Source organism: Asparagus officinalis, chromosome 2 (assembly GCF_001876935.1).
Source record: "Asparagus officinalis chromosome 2, Aspof.V1, whole genome shotgun sequence".
NCBI lineage: Eukaryota > Viridiplantae > Streptophyta > Magnoliopsida > Asparagales > Asparagaceae > Asparagus > Asparagus officinalis.
Genome location: NC_033795.1, coordinates 37,158,398 through 37,183,408, shown reverse-complemented (window position 1 = coordinate 37,183,408; position 25,011 = coordinate 37,158,398). Strand labels below are relative to the sequence as shown.

General features: G+C 39.4%; 1 protein-coding gene across 2 annotated transcripts; it reads right to left on the bottom strand.

Moving 5' to 3' along the window:
• LOC109830663 (myb-related protein 306) lies at positions 640-2,079 on the bottom strand. Of its 2 annotated transcripts, none has more exons than XM_020397994.1 (3): positions 1,755-2,079; positions 1,520-1,621; positions 640-1,395 (listed from the first exon to the last, which is right to left on the bottom strand). In XM_020397994.1, exons 1-3 carry the CDS (start codon positions 1,865-1,867, stop codon positions 837-839), a joined length of 774 nt encoding a protein of 257 aa, XP_020253583.1. In that variant the 5' UTR covers positions 1,868-2,079; the 3' UTR covers positions 640-836. The 2 variants fall into 2 exon arrangements, with proteins under 2 accessions (XP_020253583.1, XP_020253582.1); XM_020397993.1 differs by having other exon boundaries at positions 1,520-1,649; positions 1,735-2,077.

The window sequence follows — 25,011 nt, the reverse complement described above, 5'->3', positions numbered from 1 at the left end:
AAAAAAAAAAAAAAAAAAAAAAAACTATAAGTTTGGGTATTCCATGCTTAAACCAAGTTGGCCTTTCAAAAGGTGACAAGGATCTAATTCAGCCTTTCCTTTACTGCTGGATTTGGGTCACATATGCCAGTGGATTCTTTTGTCAGAGGGCTAGAATTCGTTGCACATGTGATTAGAAAATACTCACCATCCCTCTCCCAACCATATAAACCAAAAAAAAAAAAAAAAAAAAAAATAAAACTATAAGTTTGGGTATTCCATGCTTAAACCAAGTTGGCCTTTCAAAAGGTGACAAGGATCTAATTCAGCCTTTCCTTTACTGCTGGATTTGGGTCACATATGCCAGTGGATTCTTTTGTCAGAGGGCTAGAATTCGTTGCACATGTGATTAGAAAATACTCACCATCCCTCTCCCAACCATATATATCCGCAATGTTCATGAGTTAGCCATTTGATTTCTCAATCTCACCGAAAGGCGAGAGACTTCCGAGTAAATAGGAGGAGATAAGAAGAAGATTAATTAATCTAGATCTCTGAATCAAGGTGTGATATCGAAAGGAGATGATCATACTATCACGCAACAAAAAAAAAAAAAAAGTCTTCGTCTGTTAGTTTTTTATAAAAACGAAACTAGAGGTATAACACAACAGAAAACCCCCATGTGGAGTTTTTATTTCAGGATAGTTTTTGAAACACTTCTCCCTATCTTACATTTGGAAAGAGACTCCTCCAGAATTTTACAATTACCCCCTACACATAGTAATAGTAACATAAACAGAAACAGTACAGTAGCCATGCAGGTAACCTTTCGCATTTGCAGAAAGAAACAAGCTTTGTTAGAACACAGCATCTGACAGCTCCATGAGTCCCTCCACTTGTCCAGCAGCCTCATCAAGAAGCCATTTCTCTAATAGGGATATTGGTGCTTGCTGTCTCTCCGATCTCTCCTTGGACATTTCTTCCGAATCCGCCGATGACTTCTCCCAGCCAATGCAGCCAAAGTTCTCTATTGAGACCAATGATTGAAGCTCTTCATTGTTGGTATTGAATGCTATACTTCGTTGGTGATGGTCTTGTTGTTCTGGCTTTATAGTAGTAGTTTTTGAGGAGGATCGCATCCAACCTTCTAGAAGTTTTGATATGTTCTCAGTGCTTGAGGCATAGGTTGAGGAGCTGTGACCGAAGCTTGGGAGTGTGGAGTGCGTAGTGGTAGAAGAGCTGTAGGCTCTCATTGCGAGTTCTTGATGGAAGCCGGTGGCGGCTGAATCAGATGGAGTGACGTAACTGTCAATTGCCGTTTGATACTTCTTGATCTTTTTCTTGAGGTGGGTGTTCCAGTAGTTCTTGATATCATTGTCTGTTCTCTGAGGGAGGTAGGATGCTATGGCTGCCCACCTGAAAAGAAAGCACAAAAACAATCTTATTAAACCCGTACGTAGTACAGATCTATGCTTTCTTCTTCTTTTTTGTCCCGAGGATCTACTGGGTGAATTATTGATGAAGGGATAAATTTCTTTACCTGTTACCTAGCAAAGCTTGGAGATGTATGATCATCCCTTCTTCATGGGGAGTGAAGTTCCCTCGTTTGATCCCTGGCCTCAAATAGTTCGTCCATCGCAATCTGCAACTTTTGCTACATCTCATCAGTCCTGTATCAAACAATAAGATAGAGCTTACTCCAAGTTTTCAAATAAGCATATACTGAAATTTGATTTTATTTTTATCGAAACATACCAGTGTTTGTTGGTACAGACCTCCAGTTTCCAGGGCCGTGCTCTTGAATGTAAGAGACTAGGATGATGTCCTCTTCAGGCGTCCAAGGCCCCTTCTTGATTCCTACCTTATCACAGCAAGGAGGCCTTCCCATGTTCACCCTTTCTCAATCTTTCTTGTTCTTCTTTTTATTTTTGGTTATCTTTTTGTGCGTCACCTACGAGTGTCTCATGACAGGTGAGTGTTTATATACGTGAAGAATTGAAGAAAGGGAGATCCTTTTCCCCCCTTTTTATTTCACCTATCATCTAACTCTCTGACTCATTTGCTACTTTTCTTTTACAAAAGTCAGCTGAGTCCTCTTCCCCTTTCTCTTTTGTTTCTTTAGATCACATGAATCCCAAAACCTTGCTCAAAAGTAGAAAGCATCATACTAACTGATCCCAGCCCACGCTGGGTATCATAAACTCTCAATTAATGCTTAGATAGCTAGAATTGCTGTCATAATGCTAGTCAAATACCTAGAATTTGCTGCTTAAGCCCAGGGTAATGAAGTCTTAAAGTTACAAATAAAATCACTTTGATATTTCTTGAGTACAAGTAGCGGACTGGACTTACTCATGAGCTTAAAGTCTACATGATAATGTGCACACATATTTCAGGTCACATGCACATGTACATGTATAAATCTACATTTAGATATATATTGTGTACATGCACTTCAGAGAGTTAGGTGAATACCTGTGCATATTCCGCACGATGTTTACATATACCCAGGAAAACTGTGATCACTGGCATTCTACCCATATATATGCTTGAATTATTTCTCCACTGTACAGTATAATTATGGCGTCCAACTAAATAGCCCTATCACTTCTCAGCACTTTGTGATATTAACAGAATTACCCAACAGCATTCCTTCGTTTTCCTCAAGGGGGGAAAAAGAAAAAAAGAAGAAGTCATCAGTTGTAATTCTTACAAACTAGCACCACATTGCATGTGTATTTAACTACAGACCTAGCATTTCACCTGTCTAATGGTGAAAGCTGCCCACAGTAATGGGAAAAGTACATATATAGATGTCAAGATCAGAATGAAAAACAAAGGAATTAGTCGGTTATGAGAAAAACAAACCATGTGTACATTGGTTATCAAGTTAATGAAAAATGGACAGGGTATTGATTTATGCCCTCAAAAACTTGAGAAAGGGACCAAGATTCATGAACGTAATGATCTAGCGATTTCTCGAAGTTTCTTCTGTCGTAGGCTTTTCTTCATATTAGGATTGTATGACTATGAGTGTTGAGAACGTTGAGGCTGTGTGGATAGCCTTCTCACCTACCCCCAAATAGTGTTCACCTATCCCATGCTACAGTATTCACCTACCCTCAAATAGTGTTCACCTACCCCATGAGAAAACTTATAAATACCTCCCTAAGTTTGATTTGTAAAGCACCTCAATAGCAGAGAGAGAAAGAGAAAGATACATATATAAGTAATATCATTGAGAGATCTTGAGAGAGAGTTTGTGGAAAGAGAAAGATACATATATAAGTAATATCATTGAGAGATCTTGAGAGAGAGTTTGTGAGAATTCTTGGAGAGTATCTTGATTCATATATAAGTAATATCATTGAGAGATCTTGAGAGAGAGTTTGTGAGAATTCTTGGAGAGTATCTTGATTAAGAGAGGACGTTCTCTTTTATCTTTTTTTTGTAACCTCGAAAGGAATATAAAGAATTGGGCGTCGTCGTTACACCGTGGAGTAGCTCTGTAAGAGTGAACCACGTTATATCTATGAGTACTTTGATTGAATTCGTGTTTGCTAGTTTTATTCTGTGATTCCAAGATTGTTTGGGTGTGTTTTGCGTCTTTGTTTGAGGCGTTCTTGTTGGCATGTACCCTACAAAGTGATATCAAAGCATACGGTTCAGGAAAGACAGAATCTTTTGCCATTAGATCTACAGTTGAAGACAACATGCTTCGAATTAAGAAGTTCAGCGGCCAAAATTTAAGGTATTGGAGGATGTAGACAGAAGACTATTTGTACTAGAAGAATCTCTTCCTACCCCTCCAAGGAGAGACGGGGAAACCTGAGAAGATGGACAACGATAAGTGAAAGGTGCTCGATCGTAAAACACTTTCTACCATTAGGCTCAATCTTCACCAGCATGTGACTTACAACGTCTCGCATGCATGACCACCAAGGAGTTGATGGAGGCCTTGGTGGCGCTGTATAAGAAGTAGTCTGCCTCAAATAAGGTGTACCTGATGAAGAAGCTATTCAATCTAAAGATGCAGCAAGAAGCTTGCGTAGCGAGCTTCTTGAACGAATTTTCAGGTTGTGGTGCAACAGCTTGTTGCACTGGATCTCAAGTTCGACAAAGAGATCCAAGCTCTTATGCTACTTTCTTTTCTACCAGATTCATGAGAGAATATGGTGATAGCGGTGAGCAACGCTATTAGCAATGACAAGATGAAGCTCGACACAGTGATTGGGGTAATTTTGGATGAAGAATCATAGCGCAAAGTCTCATGAGCTGAGGCCTCTAGCAGTGGGAGTGCTCTGCATGTTGAGATATGAGGGCGTGTGCAGAAGAAGGGTAGGGGATGACGAGGCCGATCAAAGTCCAGAGGGAAGTCTAAAGGTCCGGACCCAAATAAATACGGTGAAGAAAAGTGCTTCAGATATGGAAAGAAGGGTCACTTTGCACGGGATTGCAGAGCTTCTGTTCCAGCATCAGTAGGGGATGATCAGGCCAAGGGTGCATCCAATCTCATGCACGAGACAGATTCGGATGCGCTTCTCCTATCTCTTGAAGACAAGAGCGATGCTGGGTCATCGACTCTTGCATCTTTCCATGCAACCTCACAATAAAAGCTGCTTTCATCATTCGTGAAGAATGACTTGGGGACAGTCTGTCTTGGCAACAATTAACATTGCAAGGTCTTTGGGAAGGGAAATTGTACCCTCAACAGGGAGGGCGGGACCACCTTGATGCTGAATGACGTTTGGTATATACCGGATCTCAGGCAGAATCTTATATCAGTTGGAAAATTGATTGACTTCGATTACAGAGTATCATTTGAGCAGAAAAGCTGGAAGGTGTTTAAGGGTTCCCTGGTGGTAGCACACGACAAACGCGAGTGGTCTCTCTACATCGCCAATAGGAAGATCGACCACTTGCTTGTCGCAGGACAAGCATCATCATCATCCGCCGACTGCATCACTTGACATCGGTGACTTGGCCACATGAGCGAGAAGGGGATGCAGATAATGGCCGTGGGAGAAAGGCTTCCGGGTCTGAACAAAATCGATCTGACCTTCTGTGAGGATCGCATCCTAGGCAAACAGAAGAAGATGAGCTTCAACAAGACCAGGTCTGCTCCAAAACTGTAGAAATTAGAGTCGGTGCACACTGACATGTTGCGACCTGCGCAAGTCCCATATGTTAGTAACTTTATTTACTTTGTCTCTTTTATTGATGATGCTACTAGAAAACTGTTGGTGTTCTTCTTGAAGCACAAGTCAGATGTTTTAATCATCTTCAAGAAGTGGCTTGCCTATGTGGAGAACGAACATGCAATAAGCTGAAGTGTCTAAAGTCTGATAATGGAGGCGAGTATTGCAGCCATGAGTTCAATAACTTCTGTTCATCCCATGGGATTAGGAGACTGAAGATCATTCCAGACACATCTCAGCATAACGGAGTGCGGAGTGAATGAATCGCACTATCTTGGAGGGCGCTAGAAGTATAAGGATCCACTCCTGATTGCCCAAGAGTTTTTGGGCTGATGCTGTGAATACTGCTGCATACTTGATCAACCGTAGGCCATCCGCGACTGTCAGTTATGAGATACCTGAAGAGGCTTGGACTAGAAAGATGCTGAAGCTAGAACACTTATGAGTATTTGGTTGTGACGTATATGTCATGACTAATCCTGCAGACCGGTCAAAGCTTGATCCAAAGTCAAAAAAGCTCTCTTTCATCGGCTATGAATGAGATGGGTATGGGTAGGGATGCCCAAACGGCTTGGCCCGGGCCCCGGTCTGGCTCAAAAAATCAGGCCCGGGCCGGGCGAAATCCGAGCCCGGACCCGGGCACCGGGCCAGCCCGGGTTTTTTTTATTTTTTAAAAATTTTAAAAATTTTCTTTTCCTCTAAATATTCAACCAAAAATTACACAAAATTTTAACAAAAAACAATGATGTTATTAATCACTTGAAATTACATAAATTAAAAATACAAAAAATTATTAAAATTAAAATAATAAAAATAACTTTTTTTATTAATAATCAGTAAATTATTTATAATTATAAATTTATTTTGGAATTCATCACATCACAATAGATGAGTACATCCCAACTAGGTTTACACCTATTCACCTATATCACTATCGTTTACAACTGTTTTCAAAATAATTAATTATAAGTTTTCAGCTAAGAAATAAAAATTATAATTTGATGAATATTGTTTACTCTTTATATCTATCAGCTAGTCCCAACTCTTTAAATTTATCTTCAATACCAGCTATCTGATCGATGCCTTGCGTTCTCTTTTCGTACCTCCACCAACCTTGTTAGCATATCACCGCCTGTACAATATATGGATCTAACGATGTCCTGTGGTCACCGATCGAATGTCTGGCTATGCTAAAGACGGATTCCGAAGCTACCGTGGAAACATGCTCTGTTAGTAAGTCACGAACCATGATGGAAAGTATAGGATATGAAACTGTTTCATATAATTTCCACCATTGTGAAGTATCTAAACTATTATTTTGATATTTAGATAAAGATGCAGTTAAATATTGATCAATTTCAGAAACCTCTGCTGATGATCCAAGTCCAGATCCACCAGTTAGCTCAGCTACTATTGCATACCTATCAAAACTTACACTTTTGCCCCGACTTGAGCTCGTAGAAGCAGAAACTTTAGACTGATGTGTAGCTACACCATATTTAGCTACATACTCATCATATAATCTTTGAAAATAATTTTTAATAGTATTATGATGAGTAGTAGTAGTAATGGTTTGACCATCATCAATGTCTATAATCATATTACCATACAAGGAATTTACCAAACTTTGAAGGCCAATATCCTTCAAACACGAATCAATAAGAACCCCAAACAAAAAATAACAGGAATATGCATAAAAAATTTATTAAATTTACTTTTTATTTAAAAAACTATATTTCCAAAATAATCATGCATACAATATTTATTATTATTTTTTGAATATTTAAATTTTATAAAGTAGCTAAAGTAATGGTTGGATAATAACAGCCAGATAATAATATTGTAGTATCATAAAAAACTTGTAACATCTCTTTTAAATTACTTATAACTGTCCATTCATCTTTAGTTATTCCATACATACTACCATAGCTAGAGCTAGAATTATAAAAAGTAATAAAATTATTTATAATTACTTTATATTCTATTGCTATACTTAACATTGCATAGGTGGAGTTCCACCTATGGTCAACATCTTTTGGAATTAGTCTGGGTTTTATATTTTTTCTTTTACAGAATTGTTTCCATCTTCTAATTCTTTATTTAGAAGCATTATGAGCATAAATTACTGACCTAACCTTTTCTATCATGAGTTTAATTTCACCAAATGCACTTTGAACAATTAAATTTAAAATATGATAGATATATCTAATATGAAAAAGATCACCATGATATGATAATGACAGAGATGTTTTGATAATCAACTATTACATTATTATTGCTTACATTACCTAGTGAAAGAGAAAATATTCTTTCTGATATTTTTAATTTCAAAAGTTCTTCAATTATTAAATTTGCAACATTAATACCAGTATATGACTCTTCAAATGTAATAAAGGATATAACTCTTTTAAATATTTACCAATTTTTATCAATCCAGTGTGCTGTGATACATAAATAACCAGTTTGTACTTTAGATGTCTAAATATCAGAAGTTAAAAAAAATCTACAGTTTAAACTTTGAAAATAAGAAATTATTTTTCCTTATTCCTCCTGATAATATTTTTAAAAGTCACGTTGACAAGTTTGATTGGGAAATTTTTTAAATACGCGGTAAAAACCATCTGTAAACAAATATTCAAATTCATCATCTTCTACTAATTTAAAAGGAATATTTTTAAGAATGATAAACCTGATGACGCATTTCCTAGCTTGGTGTAGGTTGTCTAAAAATTACTGCAGATAGCTGATCCCCATAAAACAACAAATAATAAAAGATACAATTTGACATCATTCACATCAACAAGCAGAAGTTACAATCTGACGACCTCCACAGCAGTCGATGAAAGTTATAATGTGAAGACTTTCACAGCAACGTGCGAGAGTTACAAATTGACAACTCTCACATTCCACAAGGGCTAAGTGTAAAGATAACAAGATGATAATCTGCACAAAAGTCAAAGAAAAGAGATTACAATTGACGATCTCTACAAATCCAAACGTGGAAACCCTCTTCCGCGTCCTAGAAGCTCAAAACGTAGGGGTCACCCCGCACTTCCAAGGTAAAATGTGTTGGCCTTCTTATTTTGATGATGATTTACAAACAATTTACTACTAATGTTGTTTGTCTAGTATTTATGTATTCCTATGTATTGTAGACAAACAACGTTGTCGGAGGTTGGATGGATTGCGCCATAACGATCATATCCAATGGAGGTTGGAGGAATTATGGAGTGAAGCAACGTACAATTCAAAGTTAAAGATCAAGTTCAAACTTCATCCGCAACGTGTACCAAGTCAAGCTTAATTGAAGATCAAGATTGCTTGGGTAATGTAGTTTAGGACTCTAAGCTCAATTATCTATACACACACATTTATTGGTTTCTTCGTATATATATATATATAGTCATATATATATATATAAGTTTTGGTTTCTATGCATATATATAGTTATATATATACATACATATGTTTTGAGTTTTTATGGTTATATATATGAAATTCTATATTTCATATTTTCTATTATGTTTTTGAAAACATTGCATAGAATATGCAATTTTGTGAAAATATTGTATTCTTAGTTTGTAGACTTCAATATCAGTTTATACATGTTTTACTAAGTCTATAAAAACATTTTACAAAGTTTCAAAAGTTGGTTTATGTCAAAACATCAAAATTCAAGTATCTCATATTTTCATGTTTGGGACTAGTTTTGTAAAATGATGATATTTTTCATTTGGGAAGTCCTTTTTGATAACCAGTCATTGTAGCATGTTTATTATCATGTCTACAATCATTCCCCAAAGTTTTACATTTTTTGGAATTTATTTGATATTTTTAAACAGGGTTTTAAAATCAGCTCTAAAACCGATTTTTTCTAGAATGTCAGTTTTCGGTCGACCGGTACGGTCGACCGGTCAATTGACCATTCGTCAGTATTTTTCCAGAGAGTCGTCGGTCGACCGGTCCGGTCGACCGAGAGCTCAAATCGGTCGACCGACAGAATTTCCGGTCGACCGACGATGGTCCAGAACGTTTTCTTCGTGTTTTTGCTCTCATCGGTCGACCGACGGGATTTTCGGTCGACCGACAATATGACCGTTGGACTTCTAACGGCTATTTCTGAGCTGTTTCTCTGGGGGCTGTTTTGTCATTTGTTTTGGGGGTTTTTGCTGAGATTTCTAGTGGGTATATATACCCCAAGCAATTTCATTATTGATTTTCATATATTAATTATTGCTAGTTTGCTATTTGAGTTTAGATTTGATTTTATCTCATTGTTACACACACCCACTTGAGCTTATTGTATTTGCATACATAGTATATTAGGGTTGTGAGAGATTGTAACATTGAGTTGTGCTTAATTGAGTTCTCACCTATTGTAGAGAACAAATTTATATTTGTTACTTGTGAGTGTTGTTAGGTTTTCGGTGAGCTAGAAACCGTAGAGTGTTGTGAAGTTTTCGGTGAACTAGAAACCGAGTGTGAGGAGTGAACGTTGTTCGGTGAGCGTTGAAAACCGACATTGTGTGGTTGTAAACGTTATTCGGGTGAGCGTAGAAAACCCGGTCGTGATAGTGGATTTCTCCCCGGGAGTGGGGAGCGGAGACGTAGGACGGAAGGTCCGAACTCCATGATCATATTGCTTGTTTGAGTTTGTCTTTGGCGTAGTTATTTTTGCATTTATCTTATATCGCCAATTGTGCATTTCTCATCCTTTTTATGATCCACTATCTAGTTTATACTGTTTACCCTTGTGTTAGTTTATATATCCTTGCATATATATTTTGCTATATATCTCTTTGCTAGGATATATCATATTTTATATTGCTTATCCTAGCTCATATATATTATTGCATTTCATACTTGCTAGGATAACTTGTTAATTAGTTTTAATTGGCATTTAATCGGATTAGATTAGCATAAGACCCTAATCACCCCCCCTCTAGGGTCTAACAAAATGCAGGGTTCACCCCGCGTTGCCAAGCTCAAACGCAGAGGTTTCTATGTGCTTCCAGAGCTCAAACGCAGAGGTCACCATGCGTTCTAGATCTCAAACGCAGAGGTCGCTATGCGTTCCAGATCCCAAATACAGGGTTCACCCCGTGTTGCCAAGCTCAAATGCAGAGATCACTCTGTGTTGCCAAGACTAAACGTAGAGTTCGTCCTGTGTTTTCAGAGCTCAAATACAGAGGTCGTTCTGTGTTGCCAAGACCAAACGCAGAGTTCGCCCTGTGTTTTCAGAGCTCAAACGCAAAGGTCGCTCTGTGTTGTCAAGACCAAACGTAGAGTTCGCCCTACGTTCTTAGAACTCAAACGCAGAGGTCGCTCTGCATTGCTAAGACCAAACGCAGAGTTTGCCCTGTGTTTTCAGAACTCAAACGCAGAGTTCACCCACGTTTTCTCTCCAGAATGCGACCCTTACGTTTTTGACTAAGAAACATTTTTTAAAACTATCATGTCAAGGTATAAGCACAGTTAAGGGACTGTTAAGGGGCACCTTACCCCCTGATTGCCCTACATATAGGGCTGGATCTCCATCAAGAAATGAAGGGCAAAAAAGGAGGAGAAAAGGGGGGACAAAAATAAGAGAAAAAGAGAGAAAAAAGAGAAGAAGATGGGCTTCTTGGAGAGGCTTATTGGGGCATTCTTGGAGCTCTTGGCTTGCTCTTTAAACCCTTTTCGGTTAGTTCTCTTGGAGGTTCATCTCCTCTCTAAAATAAATCTTTCTTGGGGATTCAAAGTCAGCTAGAGTTTTCAACTATTTTACTAAGAGTTTCTAACCTATTCAAACAAGTTTCCTTCAAACTCACCTAGAGTTCTTAACTCTCTTACAGGGAGTTTCCAACATGTTCAAACAAGTTGCCCCCAAACTCGTGTAGAGTTATGAACTTGTCTCGCAAGTTCTTAACACTCTTATAGAGAGTTTTCAAAACTCGACCAGAGTTATAAACTTGCCTTGCAAGTTCTCTCAAGGCATAAAGTCAAGGAGAGAGGTCCGACGTCCCACAAAGTTGAAGTATTCAAATCATCAATAGGATACAAGATTCAAACTCCCATCACCACAAAGAAAGAAACCAATTTTAAATCAAGGGAGGGTCTCATCCTTCCCTCTTTTGTAAATCGGGGAACCGATAAAGAGAATTATAGTTTCTTTTTCTTAGTCAGTTAGAGAGAAGTTGTATTGAGAAGATTATAATCATTCTTTTTTTAAGTAAGTTAGAGGGAATAATACAAATTCAATTCTCAAATTTCTCATAATTCCCCGTGCATACAAAAGATGACGACTTCGCTGGGGATGTGCTCTTTTACCGATGAAGAAGTGGTGGCATAATCCGACACCCAACTAGTTAGGACTACTGTTGAAACTCTAACCGTAGAGTTTGACCAAGCCAAGTATGAGGTGTTTCTATCCTCTGGGTCCTTTAGCCCCATGGCTATGCACAAGGCCTGTAAAGTCTCTAAAGAGACTAAAGCTCCACTCATGGCTGACCCACCAAAGGAGAGTCCTCTTAGGTTGGACTATTTAAACAGTCCCTCCTCCGAAGGAGAAGACTTAGCTCGAATGGAACTCGTCAATCTAGTTGAGAACCCTATATCCATGCTCGAACAACAGATATTGGGTCGTACAAGGCCCATTTAAGCAGCAAAATTGATCTCTACGGAGGAATACGCTACTATAAAAGCCTTCAGACAGGCTAAGAAGAACGCCACTCGTCGAAGAAGAAGATCCCATCGACGAGCACAACTTTGAGAAAGCCGATTCTCTAATCAACACGTATCTTACATTTGTGAGCCTAAACGTAGCCCTGAGCTTCTCGTTTGCGTGCCCAAACACAAGCTTCACTGAAGCCAGACCGAACGCAGCCCTCAATGGCGCGTTTTACATTCAAGATGCAGACCTCAAGACTGCTCTGAACGCAGACCTCAAGATTGCTCTGAACACAGACCTCAGGTCTGCACTGAACGTAGACCTCAAGACTACATTACCTAGTTAGAGCACATATCTCATGACCACGTAGAGCGCGGACCTCTCATTGCTAAGCCTGAGCGCAGAGGCCAGCTCCGCATTAAGCGTGAGCATTAGCTCCACATAGCTCAACCAAAACGCGACCTTTGCGTTTCCTCTCCAAAACGCGACCTTCACGTTTCCTCTCCTCAACGAAACCTTCACATTTCTTCTCCTAAACGCAACCCCTGCGTTTCAATGTTAAAACATGACCCTCATGTTTCTAATGTTAAACGCAATGCAAGCCGTCGCGTTCAAGGAGATCAACACGGATTCAAGATCCATATCCATCAAGAGCCTGCCTCATCTAGCCATAGACATGGGGTGCCGATCCAAGTCTCCCCTTCAATGAGTAACTCTTCTCAGAGCTATGTAATAGATTTGAGAGAGTTGTTATCAAGAGAAAGACTGATTCAACCAGTCACGCATTCATGTCAATGTGAACGATTGATTTCACCATCCTCTTAGGATGCTGGTGCTACTCACATGCAACCAAGCCATTGATGTTCGACTGATTAACAAATGTCACCTCTTCAAGGCCATACAAGTGACGATGCTCCCACAGGAAGAAGGCTACATAGGATGAGTGTAAAACCCCGTAAATTTGAAAATTTTCATAATAAATAATGATAAATATGTTTTATGCTGAAAAATAATATATTTTGATATTTGAGTATGATAAGAATTACTTTGAGATTAATTCAATGTATATTTGTGAATATATGAGTGTAAATACACAAAACATGCACGAAGAGAAATCTGGGGAAAATAACTAGTTAAGAGTTTCTATGTTTTAAATAATGCTTCTATCACAATCTAGAAAAACTAAAAAGATCAAAGTTTCATGGTTCGGGTCAAACGGGTTTGTTTCGGGTTTGTCTATATAAATACCTATGTTTTTCATGAAAATTACTCTTTTTTATCATATCTCTGAACCCTAGCAGTCATCCTCTCCCCTTAAAAACCCTAGATCTTTTTCTTATGAATTTTGAGAGCTTTGTGAAGCACAATACCGATACGAGTATGAGATCATCAACGTGTGGCAAGGGAGAACATGTTGTTTGCACTTGTAGATTGCTTGCTGTTTGTTTCAGAGGCTTGTACATTATTTTAAGGCAAGATCCCTTTCTCTTTGACTCATCGTTTTAATTTCTAGATCTGCGGTGAATTACATATATGCATAGATTAGACTGTTATTTAACTGCGTGGGTTGTTTGATGAAATAATATTGATTAAATAATAAAAATATGATAAATAGTATTTTAAGAATAATTATAATGAATTAAAAGAATTTTGTTCGGCAAAAGAATCATTTTTAGATAATTATAATAATTTAAAGGAATTTATTTTGGAAATGAATTATTTTAGATTAATTGTTAAGAGAAATGATTTAAAATGAATTAATTTAGAAAAAGATTATTTTCTGAATTATGTAGACGCTGTTTATGATTTATAATTCTTAATTTTGATTATCAGATATGTCATGATATTATTACACATGATTAGTTGCATTGATTATTCCTTGTTGTGATTGAGAAATGTTAGTAGTTTATGATTATAGTGACCTGTGTGACATGAATAAGCCCTAGAGGCTTGTGTGTTGTTGACTTAGAAATATAAGAGATGTTGGGGTGGGAAAGTCTTTGTTCATGTAATCGGATAAGGCTGTTGATATATCTTCCAGGCTTGCACCAGTGAGTTTGTGTAGCACTGGGGTTGGTTTGTTGGGTCAAAGTGAAGTTTGTGTAGTCACTTTAGTCCGTGAATTTGATATTCACCCGAGTTTAGCTTGAGTCCGGATTAGGCTAAAAACGGATTGCGTGTAGTCCTCTGACCGAGTTTGTGCAGCAGTATTGGATGCACATAGGGGATTTGTGAATAATCAGTTATCCGGTAATATGAACGTTGACTCTGTGTGAGATGTGAACCAGTGACCTGTTGTAGAATAGCTAGTTACATGACCTTGTTACTTAAGGTGATTATGGATTCTTGTGAGATACAGACCAATTGTATTTTCTTTTCATACATAGATCAGGATTAATATTTAATTATCTACAATTTAAGACATATGGTATATACATGAGGGTTTCCTTGTTTGGATTATTTCGCTCAACGTACTACGTCTCTTGTTGCAGATTTTTAAATATTAATTCCATCTAGTTGTATGACCTTGTTACTTGGATGATTATTCTGATCGCTAGCTGCATGATCGACTTGTTACCTTGTTGATTTTGTTAGATTTCCAGTTACACGTTTCTTTATCATTTCTGTTGTTGTATCATTTTTCGCATTGAGTTTTTGTTCGTTCTTTTCTTTTATGGGGTCTTGTCGTGTGCCATGCACGCTGATGTACACCTGTTTTCTCTGGTATATGTCAGACTTAGAGGAAGGACAGGTCCAGCTTGGAGACAAGCCAGAGCCAGAGTATTCTCAGCAGGAGTGCCTATCGGACGGAGCAGAAAAAGCCGAAGCTTAGTTATTGGTCCTAGTTGCTCTTGTAGTTCTTCCTTTTTTCGTTGATCGATGTATTTTATATTTCTCCAGTATTCATTGTTCAATTTTGTATAACGGCATGTTTGACCGCATATTTTTATGTCTTGGATGATCTACTTTTGATGATATGTCTATTTCCTATTCTGTGTTGTTCATTATCTTCTTGCTAACCGTGATCGGGGACCTGTGCCTTTGCATTGTATTAATTTCTTAACGCTTAATGTATTAGGTTGAGGAGAAATGTTTATTTTTATTTATTCTCCTTGTCTAATACATCGCGGGCTTGTTCACGTTCCGATTCCTAGGTATTTTAGGAAGCGGGGCGTGACAATGAGTACCTCAGAGCCACTTCTAATGTGATCGGAATGAGGAGGTCACCGATCCTTAGCTCCGACGAGTCCGAGGAGGATCAATCACATGGCTTGAAAGATGCTTTGAACGAATCTGATGGAATTTTTTGACATACTCGGATGCAAAAAGGAGACATACTCCCTGTTAACTACAGAAGACTAGATAGAGGGATGAAGTCTGACGATGAACATTCAGCTATCGCAGAGTCCCAATCCTCTAGCTCCTCTGCTGAACATGAGATCTCCGCTTATATGGCGGGAGGCCCCGAAGATCTAACAAAGAGACTTGATAGAAGCAAGCCATGCTCAGATCACAACAAGAGACCATCAATGAACTTCAAAACATGATGGCCTAGTTGGTTACAGACAAAACTAAATCCCAAAGAGCAAACTCCCTACCCAGACATAAGACTTTCCAAAAGGAAAGATCATCTTCATCAAAAGGGAAGAAAAAGGTGATTGATAATACTACTTCTGACCAAGAAACCCACAACCGAGGATCTTCCTCTTAAGAAAAGGAGGAGACTGAAGATGAGGAAAACCCTCAATCTACTAAGATGGAGGAATTAGAAGCCCGCCTCAATGATATTACAAATAGAAGTGAACTCCAAGAGGAGGGGTTTGTTAGGCCATATCCTGCCGAATGGGATGCTGCCCCATATCCTCCAAAGTTCAAGGTCCCGACCCTACAGGCTTTTGATAGCACGAGATCCCCCAATCGTTATATCTATTACTTCAAGTCACAGAATAAGAATGTGATAGCAAATGACGTGGTGTTGACTCGTTTGTTCATTGGAACCCTTAAGGGGATTGTCTTTGAATGGTTTATGAAACAGCCTGCGGAATCTATCCAGAAGTAGGCAGACCTAGAGAGATTATTTCTGACCAGATTCTTCGAAGATGACTTAGAAGTTTTGATCCCTTCTCTTCTTGCCACCAAGCAAAGGAGAGGAGAACCCATAAAAGTCTTCGTTGAAAGATTTCGAAGCATGGCTCTCCGATGCCCAACATGTATGACACAAGCAACCCTGGTGGAAACCTGTCAACACAACTCACAGACCGGTCTCTTAGCTCAGATAGGGGTCACAGAATGCCGCTCGTGGAAGCAACTAGTCTCTCAAGGTGAATAATCTGAGGAAATCGTTGCCAGGGTTAAAGCTGAAGAGGAAGGCAAGTAATGAAAACCTGCGCAACGTGGCCAAAATAATGCTCCCCGGTCTAGGGGGAAAGATATTCTAGCCACTAAAGCTAACACTCAAGCGCAACCTGCTAAGCAGGGCAAGGCATCGAGCCAGCAGAGAACATCCAAGTAGTACTCCTTCAAAGAGGATCATGTGATAACTCTTTTCAAGCTACTTCAAAAGAATAACAAGTTGAAGCTTCCCAAAGTTAAGAAACCTAAAGAAGCAGGAAAGATGGAAGACCTTAACTACTGCCTGTACCATAGAATGCTGGGACATCCAACGAAGAGATGTTATATCTTCAAGGATATCTTATAAGCTTAAATTGAGGCCAGAACAGAAGATCGTGTCTACCAACATGATATCAGTCCAATTCGAAGATTTCCTACCTGTTGCAGCTCTGGATGGTGTTGTTCCTAGCCCTAAAGGAGAGTTACACATGAGAAACATTGAATCACATGGTCAAAAGAATAAAGGATTGGTACCCCTTACCTGGCTAACTACCCGGGTAAAACTTTAATCTTTTTACTTTAGGAGTTTTTGGCATTACCTGGCTAACTATCCGGGTAAAACATGCCTTAGACACCAACTAATCCAAGCCACAACGACAGATGTTTATGATGTCAGCGATGGGAACTAAGGCGAACAACCAAGTTATTACCGGTAAGAGTTAGTCATTCTCAATTTTACTTGCATGTGATTTTCCTTATTAGTATTACTTAATGATATTATAATAGGATTTGTTTATGAGTGCTAGTTTAGATGTATTTTACCTCCTGTAAGTATTACTTAATGATATTATAATAGGATTTGTTTATGAGTGCTAGTTTAGATGTATTTTACCTCCTGTAATAAGTAAGGTTCTTGTTTCTTCCATTCTTGCTTTATCACCCTTGACTCTGGAGCTTCTCATTGTTTCTTATCTCGTTGATTTGCGAGTACCCACTCTCGTTCCATATCTCTATCATTGGGTTTAATTCCGAAGACGGAATTTGTTTTAAGGGGGGTAGGATGTAATGACCGTGAAATTTTGATATTAATTAAAATAATTTTCTAGTAATTTAAAATATTTAATTAGTATTTTTAAAATAGTATTTGAATTTTTTTTTATTTTTATAATTTTCTATGATTTAAAGTCCAAGTTTTATATTTATTTAAAGGGTTGATTTGCCATTACCTCTCCCGTAAATATAAAGGGTTGATTTGCCATTACCTCTCCCGTGGTGCCTTTAGAATTTTCAATCACATCCTGCGAACAGGCTCCATGTGCTACCTTGAGCCTTACATTCCTTGCAGGTTTGCCCGTCAGTTCTGGTATGACCACCTGTATGTAGGAAACATTAACCCTTACTTGCATTATGAAGGAGGGTTAGTGGATGGCGCACGGGGGTGGTTCTGGACTCATGCTGGCTGCACCAATGCGCATTTTGAACTGCCTGCTAAGGATCATGACCTTCATCACATGCTCCTTTATTGCTGGTGGTATCGGGGTGTCAGTACGAATCCTGAGGGCTTTCGGTTCCAGAGTTCTTTCCTGGAGGAACATGGGCGCCGCCCAAGGGCAGCTCCCCACCCCTCAAGGCGGAAGGGTCGCCAGACTATTGGAGAGTGGTTTTCCCTGCCGAAGACACCGAGGAGCTTTACGCGGTTTTAGGTGAATTCACGACATTTGAGGCTCCAGCTCCGTCTCCTTGCCCTTCGTTGGACCCTACCGGTGGGAAGAGAGAATCTGATGAGCTGGCCTGAGCGGGGGTACGTCTAGAACAGGTCCTGGGAACGATAGCTGGAGGGATGGGGATGCATGTTCTATCCCCAGGTAGTTCGCTCCACTCTAAACGACAAATGGAGGCCGCGGCCGGTAGCTCGCGGGCGGAGGCGGCCAAGAAGGTCCATCACAAGGAGGCGGTTGAGGCTACCAGAGCGGCGGAAGGCCAAGATGATGCTACTCCTGTGCTAATTCCTAGAGTAACTACCCCTGTGACTGGGGCCGCTATGTCTGCTTCGTTTGCCGCATCAGGGATGGTCCCGATAACTTCGGAGGCTGCCGTCTGATGTGGGGCAATAGGCGGGGGCTTCGACGACTTCAACGATCTGTTTGGTGGAAAATTTGTAGTAAAAAAAATAAAGGAAAATTGATTTGTATTCTCTCGATTTCAATTACAATTGGATTTCTTGATTACAAAAGAGAGGAGAATGATCTGGATTCTTCTCTTTGTTTAATTCTGGGTTCTTCACGGTGGCGATGGAGTGCCTCCTTCGAATGCTCACGTCGAATTTGCTCTCCGTTGACGATCCAAATATCTTAATTCACTGGAACAACTGACTCGTGTGGTTAAAATGATCAGGAACTCTTGATGAGCTTTATAACTCAGAACAAGTGACAAACTCTGGTGGAAAAGAGTTGTTTGAACCAAAAATAATTCGGTTGAGAAGCCAAGTATCCAATATCTGGAAACTTTCAGTTGTTGAAGATTGTTGCCTCCTGATTTTATCCTCTCTAGAATCCGATCTCCAAGAATCCGATCCCTGAACTATGTTGAGTTTTTTGATATTTATATGGATATTAGCGGTGTAACTATCCCCATAATTCACTCCTAAGTGGGGCTAAATGGGGTGTAACCACCTCCTTAATCCGCTCCTAAGTGGGAGCGGAAATCCCTCAGATCATGGGGAGAAAACGGTTTCTGGAACCGTTCAACTCGTGTTTGAACGAGTCAAACGCAGGTCCTGTACTCTGGAATGAAATCTGCGTTTGAACACAGTGTTTGCGAGCTGCGTTGGGCAGCAGATGTATCCTGTGTTGGCAGCTATTAGAAGCTGCGTTTGGTAGCGGATGGAAGCTGCGTTCGGCAGCGAATGCAAGCTGCGTTTGCAGCATTTAGGAGCTGTGTTTGCAGCATTTAGGACCTGTGTTTGCAGCATTTAGGAGCTGTGTTTGTATAGCTTTGACTCTGGAATGAGGCCACTTGTCCTTCACCTCTGGGATGCAGGGATGTGTCCTGCGTCTTGGATTGAAGAGATCGTTGGCTTGTAATCTCTTCTGTCAGAGCGTCGCGACAATCGTTGTTTAGTAATCTTCGCTTTAGCTTTTTGAAATGTGAGAGTCGTTAGATCGTGACGATCGTTGTTTAGTAATCTTCGCTTTAGCTTTTTGAAATGTGGGAGTCATTAGATTGTAACTCTCATTATTGGTTGTGAAGATCATTGATCGGAGCTTTCATCGGTTGTCGTGAAGGTCATTGATTTATAACATTCTTTGATCTACATGAAAGTCTTCAAATTATAGCCTTCCGAAAGTCGTCGAATTGTAACCTCCATTGTTGATGTTTGATGGGGATAAACTATCTGTTGTGATTTTTAGACAGCCTACAGAACCCCCTCCAAAGTTTTTGAAAGTTCACGGTTGACTGGGATGAATTTTCGGAATAATTTGGATCCCAAAATTTTGTTGACTGATTGTTCACTTCGTTTGACTCGAAGACATCATGAACCTGGTTGTCTGTATAATAACTTTTGCGTCTTGATGACAACGAACTTAGTCAAACAAGCTAAAGCCCAAGTCATTACTGACGAACCAAACAAGAATGATGATGACAACGAATTTGTCTGGGTCCTTGAGATGTTCCACTCAATCTGCGATGAGGTGCATTCAGTTGTCTAGAAAATTCTTGTAGGAATTCATGAACATGTGAGGCGCAGCTGTAAGAGTTGGTTAAGAGAGAGCCAAGGACATCGAAGCAACCATAGAAACACCAGCTGCAAACTTATCAATGAGGTCATCCTCAGTGAGGTTGAGCAGCTCTGGGCTTAAGACAGATCCATTGTCATAGACAGAGAGAACCGCAAGCCCATATGAGAAGGGCCTTATCCCAATTTTAGTCAGGAGGGCAGCCTCAGAGGAACCCACTTTATCTCCTTTCTTGATAAGCTCAACTGGGGTAATGATTTTGACAATATTGTTATTACTCTTGGTTGGAATGTTAAGCCCTTTGAAAGGGTTAGTTGCGTGATAGACTGTGGTCGGTCACCAAAACGCATGGCTAAATCATGCGTTTGACCGTCTGAATGCGAGGATGCGTTAGGAAGTTGAGATCCCTTATTTGCAAACGTGAAAATCGCGTTTTGGGTAGGATTTTTGCCAAAAATCCCACGCTGATTTGACAACTACAACTATATATAAATGGACCACTGAGGTCAAATCAAAAAGTCATTCGACTTTTCTCTTTCTTGCTCTTCTGTCGACCACTTAACAGGGTTCCTGTTCATCTTCTCCGGCGCTTTAATGAAGGAAAAATTCATTCTTAAATCTTTCATTAACCATTCTATATCTTCTTCATCACTATTAGAATGGCTCCCAAGAAGAGACTGGCCTCCAAATCAAAGATCGCCCAAGCTCAGGGTGCTCCTTCGGTTAAAACCTCCGGAGATGTTCAAACCGCCACGCCATCGTCTCCGATTTCCTCAATTAACGCTAAGTTTAGGCAGTCGTAAGTTGTTTTGACAGATTCCTTATCATCAATCTTGGATTGGTGGTTTACATTCCACCATTAGAACACAGAGATAATCCTTAGTGTTTATCGGTTTTAAAACGCATGGTTAGCTCCATCGTTCATGATATTTCAACGCAGGCTCAGACCCTGTGTTTCGAATTTTGAATGCGGGTTGAGACCCTGCGTTTAGGAATTTGGGCGCAGGTCTAGACCTTGCGTTTAAAATTTGGACGCAGGTCTGGACATTGCGTTTAAAATTTTGGACGCAGACCCGGAACTTGCCTTTAAAATTTTGGACGCAGACCCGGAACTTGCCTTCTTGAGTTAGATTCCTTCGTTTAACTGACTGATTTTCTTTTCTATTTGTAGTGTGCTACTCCAACGAGCCTCTTTCTTTCAACCATTACTTCTGTCATGCGGGAGGTGCGGAGAAAAATACAATCTTCAGCTTTCATTTAGAGTACCCAATATTCCAGGACACCAACAAAGAGCGGGCGAAACTCATCACTCAAGCTTTCCCCGAGACTCTCAGGTTCTTGGTTACGGACGCTAGATTTGAAACCGCAGAGCATGAGATTTTAAGGAAACCATCCTTCCTTTTGGGGATTCTGTTAAAATGGATCCCAAGCAGATGTCCGAGGGAAACTACAAATGGCTGAGGGCCGTCAACAACCGTCGTCTTTTCCTTCCCAACTTAGAGCGAATGTGGCCGATTTCTTATTATCAGTGCGCTTCTATCCCATGGTCAATGAATTGGGAACTCGTTCAGGACTAAGGAGGTGTTTCTACTGGGCACATTACTCCTCGGGGCACTCATCCGGCTGGTTTATTCAAAAAGGAGCATCCTGTCGGTGAACCTGCTAAGCTGGCGGGCGTCTTCATTAGAAAATTTATCTCTGTCAAAGGAGAGTTCCCCGCTCAAGATTTCAGGGTCCAACATGGGTACATTCAAGTGAGAAAGACTGGTGGGCCCGGATGATAAATTTTGTTTTAGATGAACTAGAAGAACCTTTGAGGACTTCAGAATTGAGAACTCCAATAATAGCCACTCGATATGGGATTTCTCCAAATTATAGCAGACTTTTTGCTATGCTAGAATTTTACAATCCTCACACTGGTATCTTTTTCACTCCTGCTAGTGAATTAGGCTTTGCTCTTCATGAGATGTTTGAAATCTCCGGATTGTCTTTTGGAGAGCTGTCCTATGAGGAGTTTGTTCCCGGAAATAGGGAATTAGAGATCCTGAAACATGGTGCCCCCGAAATCTATGACACTTACTGGGAATTGATGTGCTATTTCCAGATATGTGCACAAACTACTGGGAAAAGGGCCAGTGGTGCGAAACAAGGACAATGGGCAGAGTATCTTTTTCGAAATCTATGGGACAAGGACGCTGAGATGACTCGCTTAGCTGCCAGTACTCTTGAGGAAATCAATGGGCGTATCAATGATGCAACCTCCTACTATACTTGCGAGGTAGAGGAGGACGTCTTCCCAGCTTTCACCACATTTGAAAGCTTCATTATCAGGCAGAAGTCCTAATCTCCGACATGGCTTTGTTCGCTGGTTTCCTTACTCTTTGGTTGAAACGTTGTGTAGTACCCACTAGGCCGGTGAACGCTATTACAGTAGAAGTATTATACCCGGCTGTTCTCCTATGTAACATTCCAAATAATTTTTTTTCCTTTCATTGATCGGATACCGTTACCGATACCAATTCATATTTTAGTAGATGCTTTTCTTCATTGCATCTCATATAATCTTCTAGTATGAGAATTTAACTTAGCTAATTCTTATATTGTGATCTAGTTAACTAAGTCATAGCATGCATACAAACTTAGCATGTAAACCTAAGTTAACCATGCTTTAAACCTTGATTAGAGATAACCAAATCTTTAAATACCTAATGTGAAACTCTCTAATTAACATAGTTATTATATTTGTTCAGCCATGTTAGTGGGGGAAATTTTGCATAAAACCCCTCAACTTTGGCCAAATTGAGGATTTCTCTTCACATGGGCTTATATATATGTGCCCTCCACCTCTCACTTTGCCATTTTAGAAGAAAAATCTCTTAAAAACCTCCTCCCTCTCCTCTGAACGTCTCCAGCACTTCTCCTCTTAAAAAAAAAAAAAGATTTCCAAAAGCCTTCATCTCTCAAGAACATTGAAGAAGAAGGAGTGGAGAAAGAAGGTAGTTGAGGACTTTGGTGGAGGAAGTGGGGCAAAGTCAAAACCCTAGGTAAAACTCTCAGTTGCATGTTGTTATTAAGGATGTTAGAACTGAATTATATAGTTAATTTGGATTTAGTCTTGCATGTAACATTTTAGGGCATGCATGTCAATTTATCTTGAAACAGAAATTTCGTGCAGAAATTTCCAGCAAGATACACTACCACTAAACAGATCATAACTTTCTTTGTATATATCCAAATAAAGAAATTCTTTCTGTTCTAAAAACTAGACTTTCGTGGATTTCATTTGAGTCCCTGTTTGTTTAATTCTGAGATCATTCACTTATTTGAAAGTATAGTTTAACTCAGTACATGTGTCTGAGGGTTTGAATTAATTTGAATAACGTTTGGTAGGCCTAAACCTAGTTCTAATAGCTAGCGTATGTGCTGGTAATTCCAGTCTACCCCCCTATGTTGTTTTGCATGTAACATGCATTTTAAAAATGTAAAATTGATGAAACTCATGGGACATGGAAGCTAATCCATAATATTACTTACATACCAAGTATGAGCTCTTTGGGATATAGTTAAGTACCCGAAATAAATTATTCATCCCAAATGATGATCTCTGTTTTTCTGCTACAGTTTTGATAGGTGTAGTTTTCTGAGAGCATGACTCTTACTATACACCATGCATTGATGTAAAAGTTTTATATTCTGAAATTAGACTCATAATGGAGTCATTTGAGACTAGTTTCATGCATTTTGGACATCAATTGCTGTATCATCTATTCACCTAAATCTGCTGCATGTACACTACTTAGGTTGCTCTGCATATTAGAGATATTAGATGCAATCATCTAGGGTGTAGCTTATACCATGATATAAGTTTTAAGTTAAAGTTTTAAAAGACATAGTGTCTAGAATCTCATGTGGGTATACATGTATATATAGGACATAGAATCTTGGATTCATTCGTTGGCCGAGAGGATCCCGACATAATCGGTAGGTAACCTTTCATTGTTTCCTCTCAAGTCTTTGAGAGTTCGATTGATTACTTTCTTGAAATTCCTGCGAGTTAGTTTCCCATGCTAATTGTATATCTTATCATTTTCATAATATTCCTATTTGATTCACATCATGCATGGGCTCGTTGTTGATTGGTTAATCATTGCTATCCTAATGTTGTTTATTTTAGTTTTATACCTTCGATGTCCTTGAATGATTTCATTGCAACAATTCAAATTGATTCGATGGTTCAACTATTGATAATGATAGTATTCCTCTCTTCGTTGATGATTGATTGTCTATATTCATGGATTATGCCCTGTGTGAAGTAAGCTTCACCGGTGGGTGCTAATGTTATAGTGTCCCTGTGGGACAATGCCTTGTGTGAGGACGCTCACCAGTGGGTGTATAAAGGCATGCGCGGTTTATTGATTATCCCATGATTGGGGAGTTTGGAATCCTGAATATTAGACCTTGATTATTCATCTTTACATGTTATTTCACTTCGGTCAATGATTACAATATAAGAATGGCAACTTAATGTTGAGATCCCATTGTTCAAGTTTGATATCTATGTCTATCATTTTCATTCGTTCCCTTGGATTGTACCCGAGATTTTTATGGTTACCTATTGGGCCTTAGGCTCACCCCTATTGTTTCTGAATCCACTCGCAGGTTATACAACTGGCAAGGATAAGGGCATTGCAGACCCTGAATTTGAAGATTAGCTCCAGAGGAAAATCTTAATAGGGGTTAATTTATGTTCACTTTTGTAGTACCTTTGACTTATAAAACATGTATTAATGTTGTAGCCACTGCTATTATTGTAATATTTTGTATTACCCTTTAGTTCTCTTCTATTTTGGTATTCAATGGACTCTGCTGTCAACCTCGTGATCTTGGGTATTGCATATGCATCTCTACTGCTTTATTTTTCGCCCTTCAGTATATCTATGTTGTGATGTGTATAAAGATTTAGCAGGTCGACCCTTCTTATTACAGATAGGTCATGCTCAAATTTTTATGTACCTCTCAGAGGAGGGGCGTTACACCAACGAACGAGTGGATCCGGGTCAAACGGAACCGTTCGACACTTGAAGAGCGGATTCACAAACGCCGCGCGTTACTCGCA

What these genes read in the sequence shown, in the direction of transcription:
- LOC109830663 (XM_020397993.1), bottom strand. Translation starts at nt 1,867, where the DNA reads ATGGGAAGGCCTCCTTGCTGTGATAAGGTAGGAATCAAGAAGGGGCCT. An exon ending in GTCTGTACCAACAAACACTG is followed by an intron (nt 1,650 to 1,734) that starts GTATGTTTCGAT and finishes TGTTTGATACAG; the next exon opens with GACTGATGAGATGTAGCAAA. An exon ending in CAAGCTTTGCTAGGTAACAG is followed by an intron (nt 1,396 to 1,519) that starts GTAAAGAAATTT and finishes CTTTCTTTTCAG; the next exon opens with GTGGGCAGCCATAGCATCCT.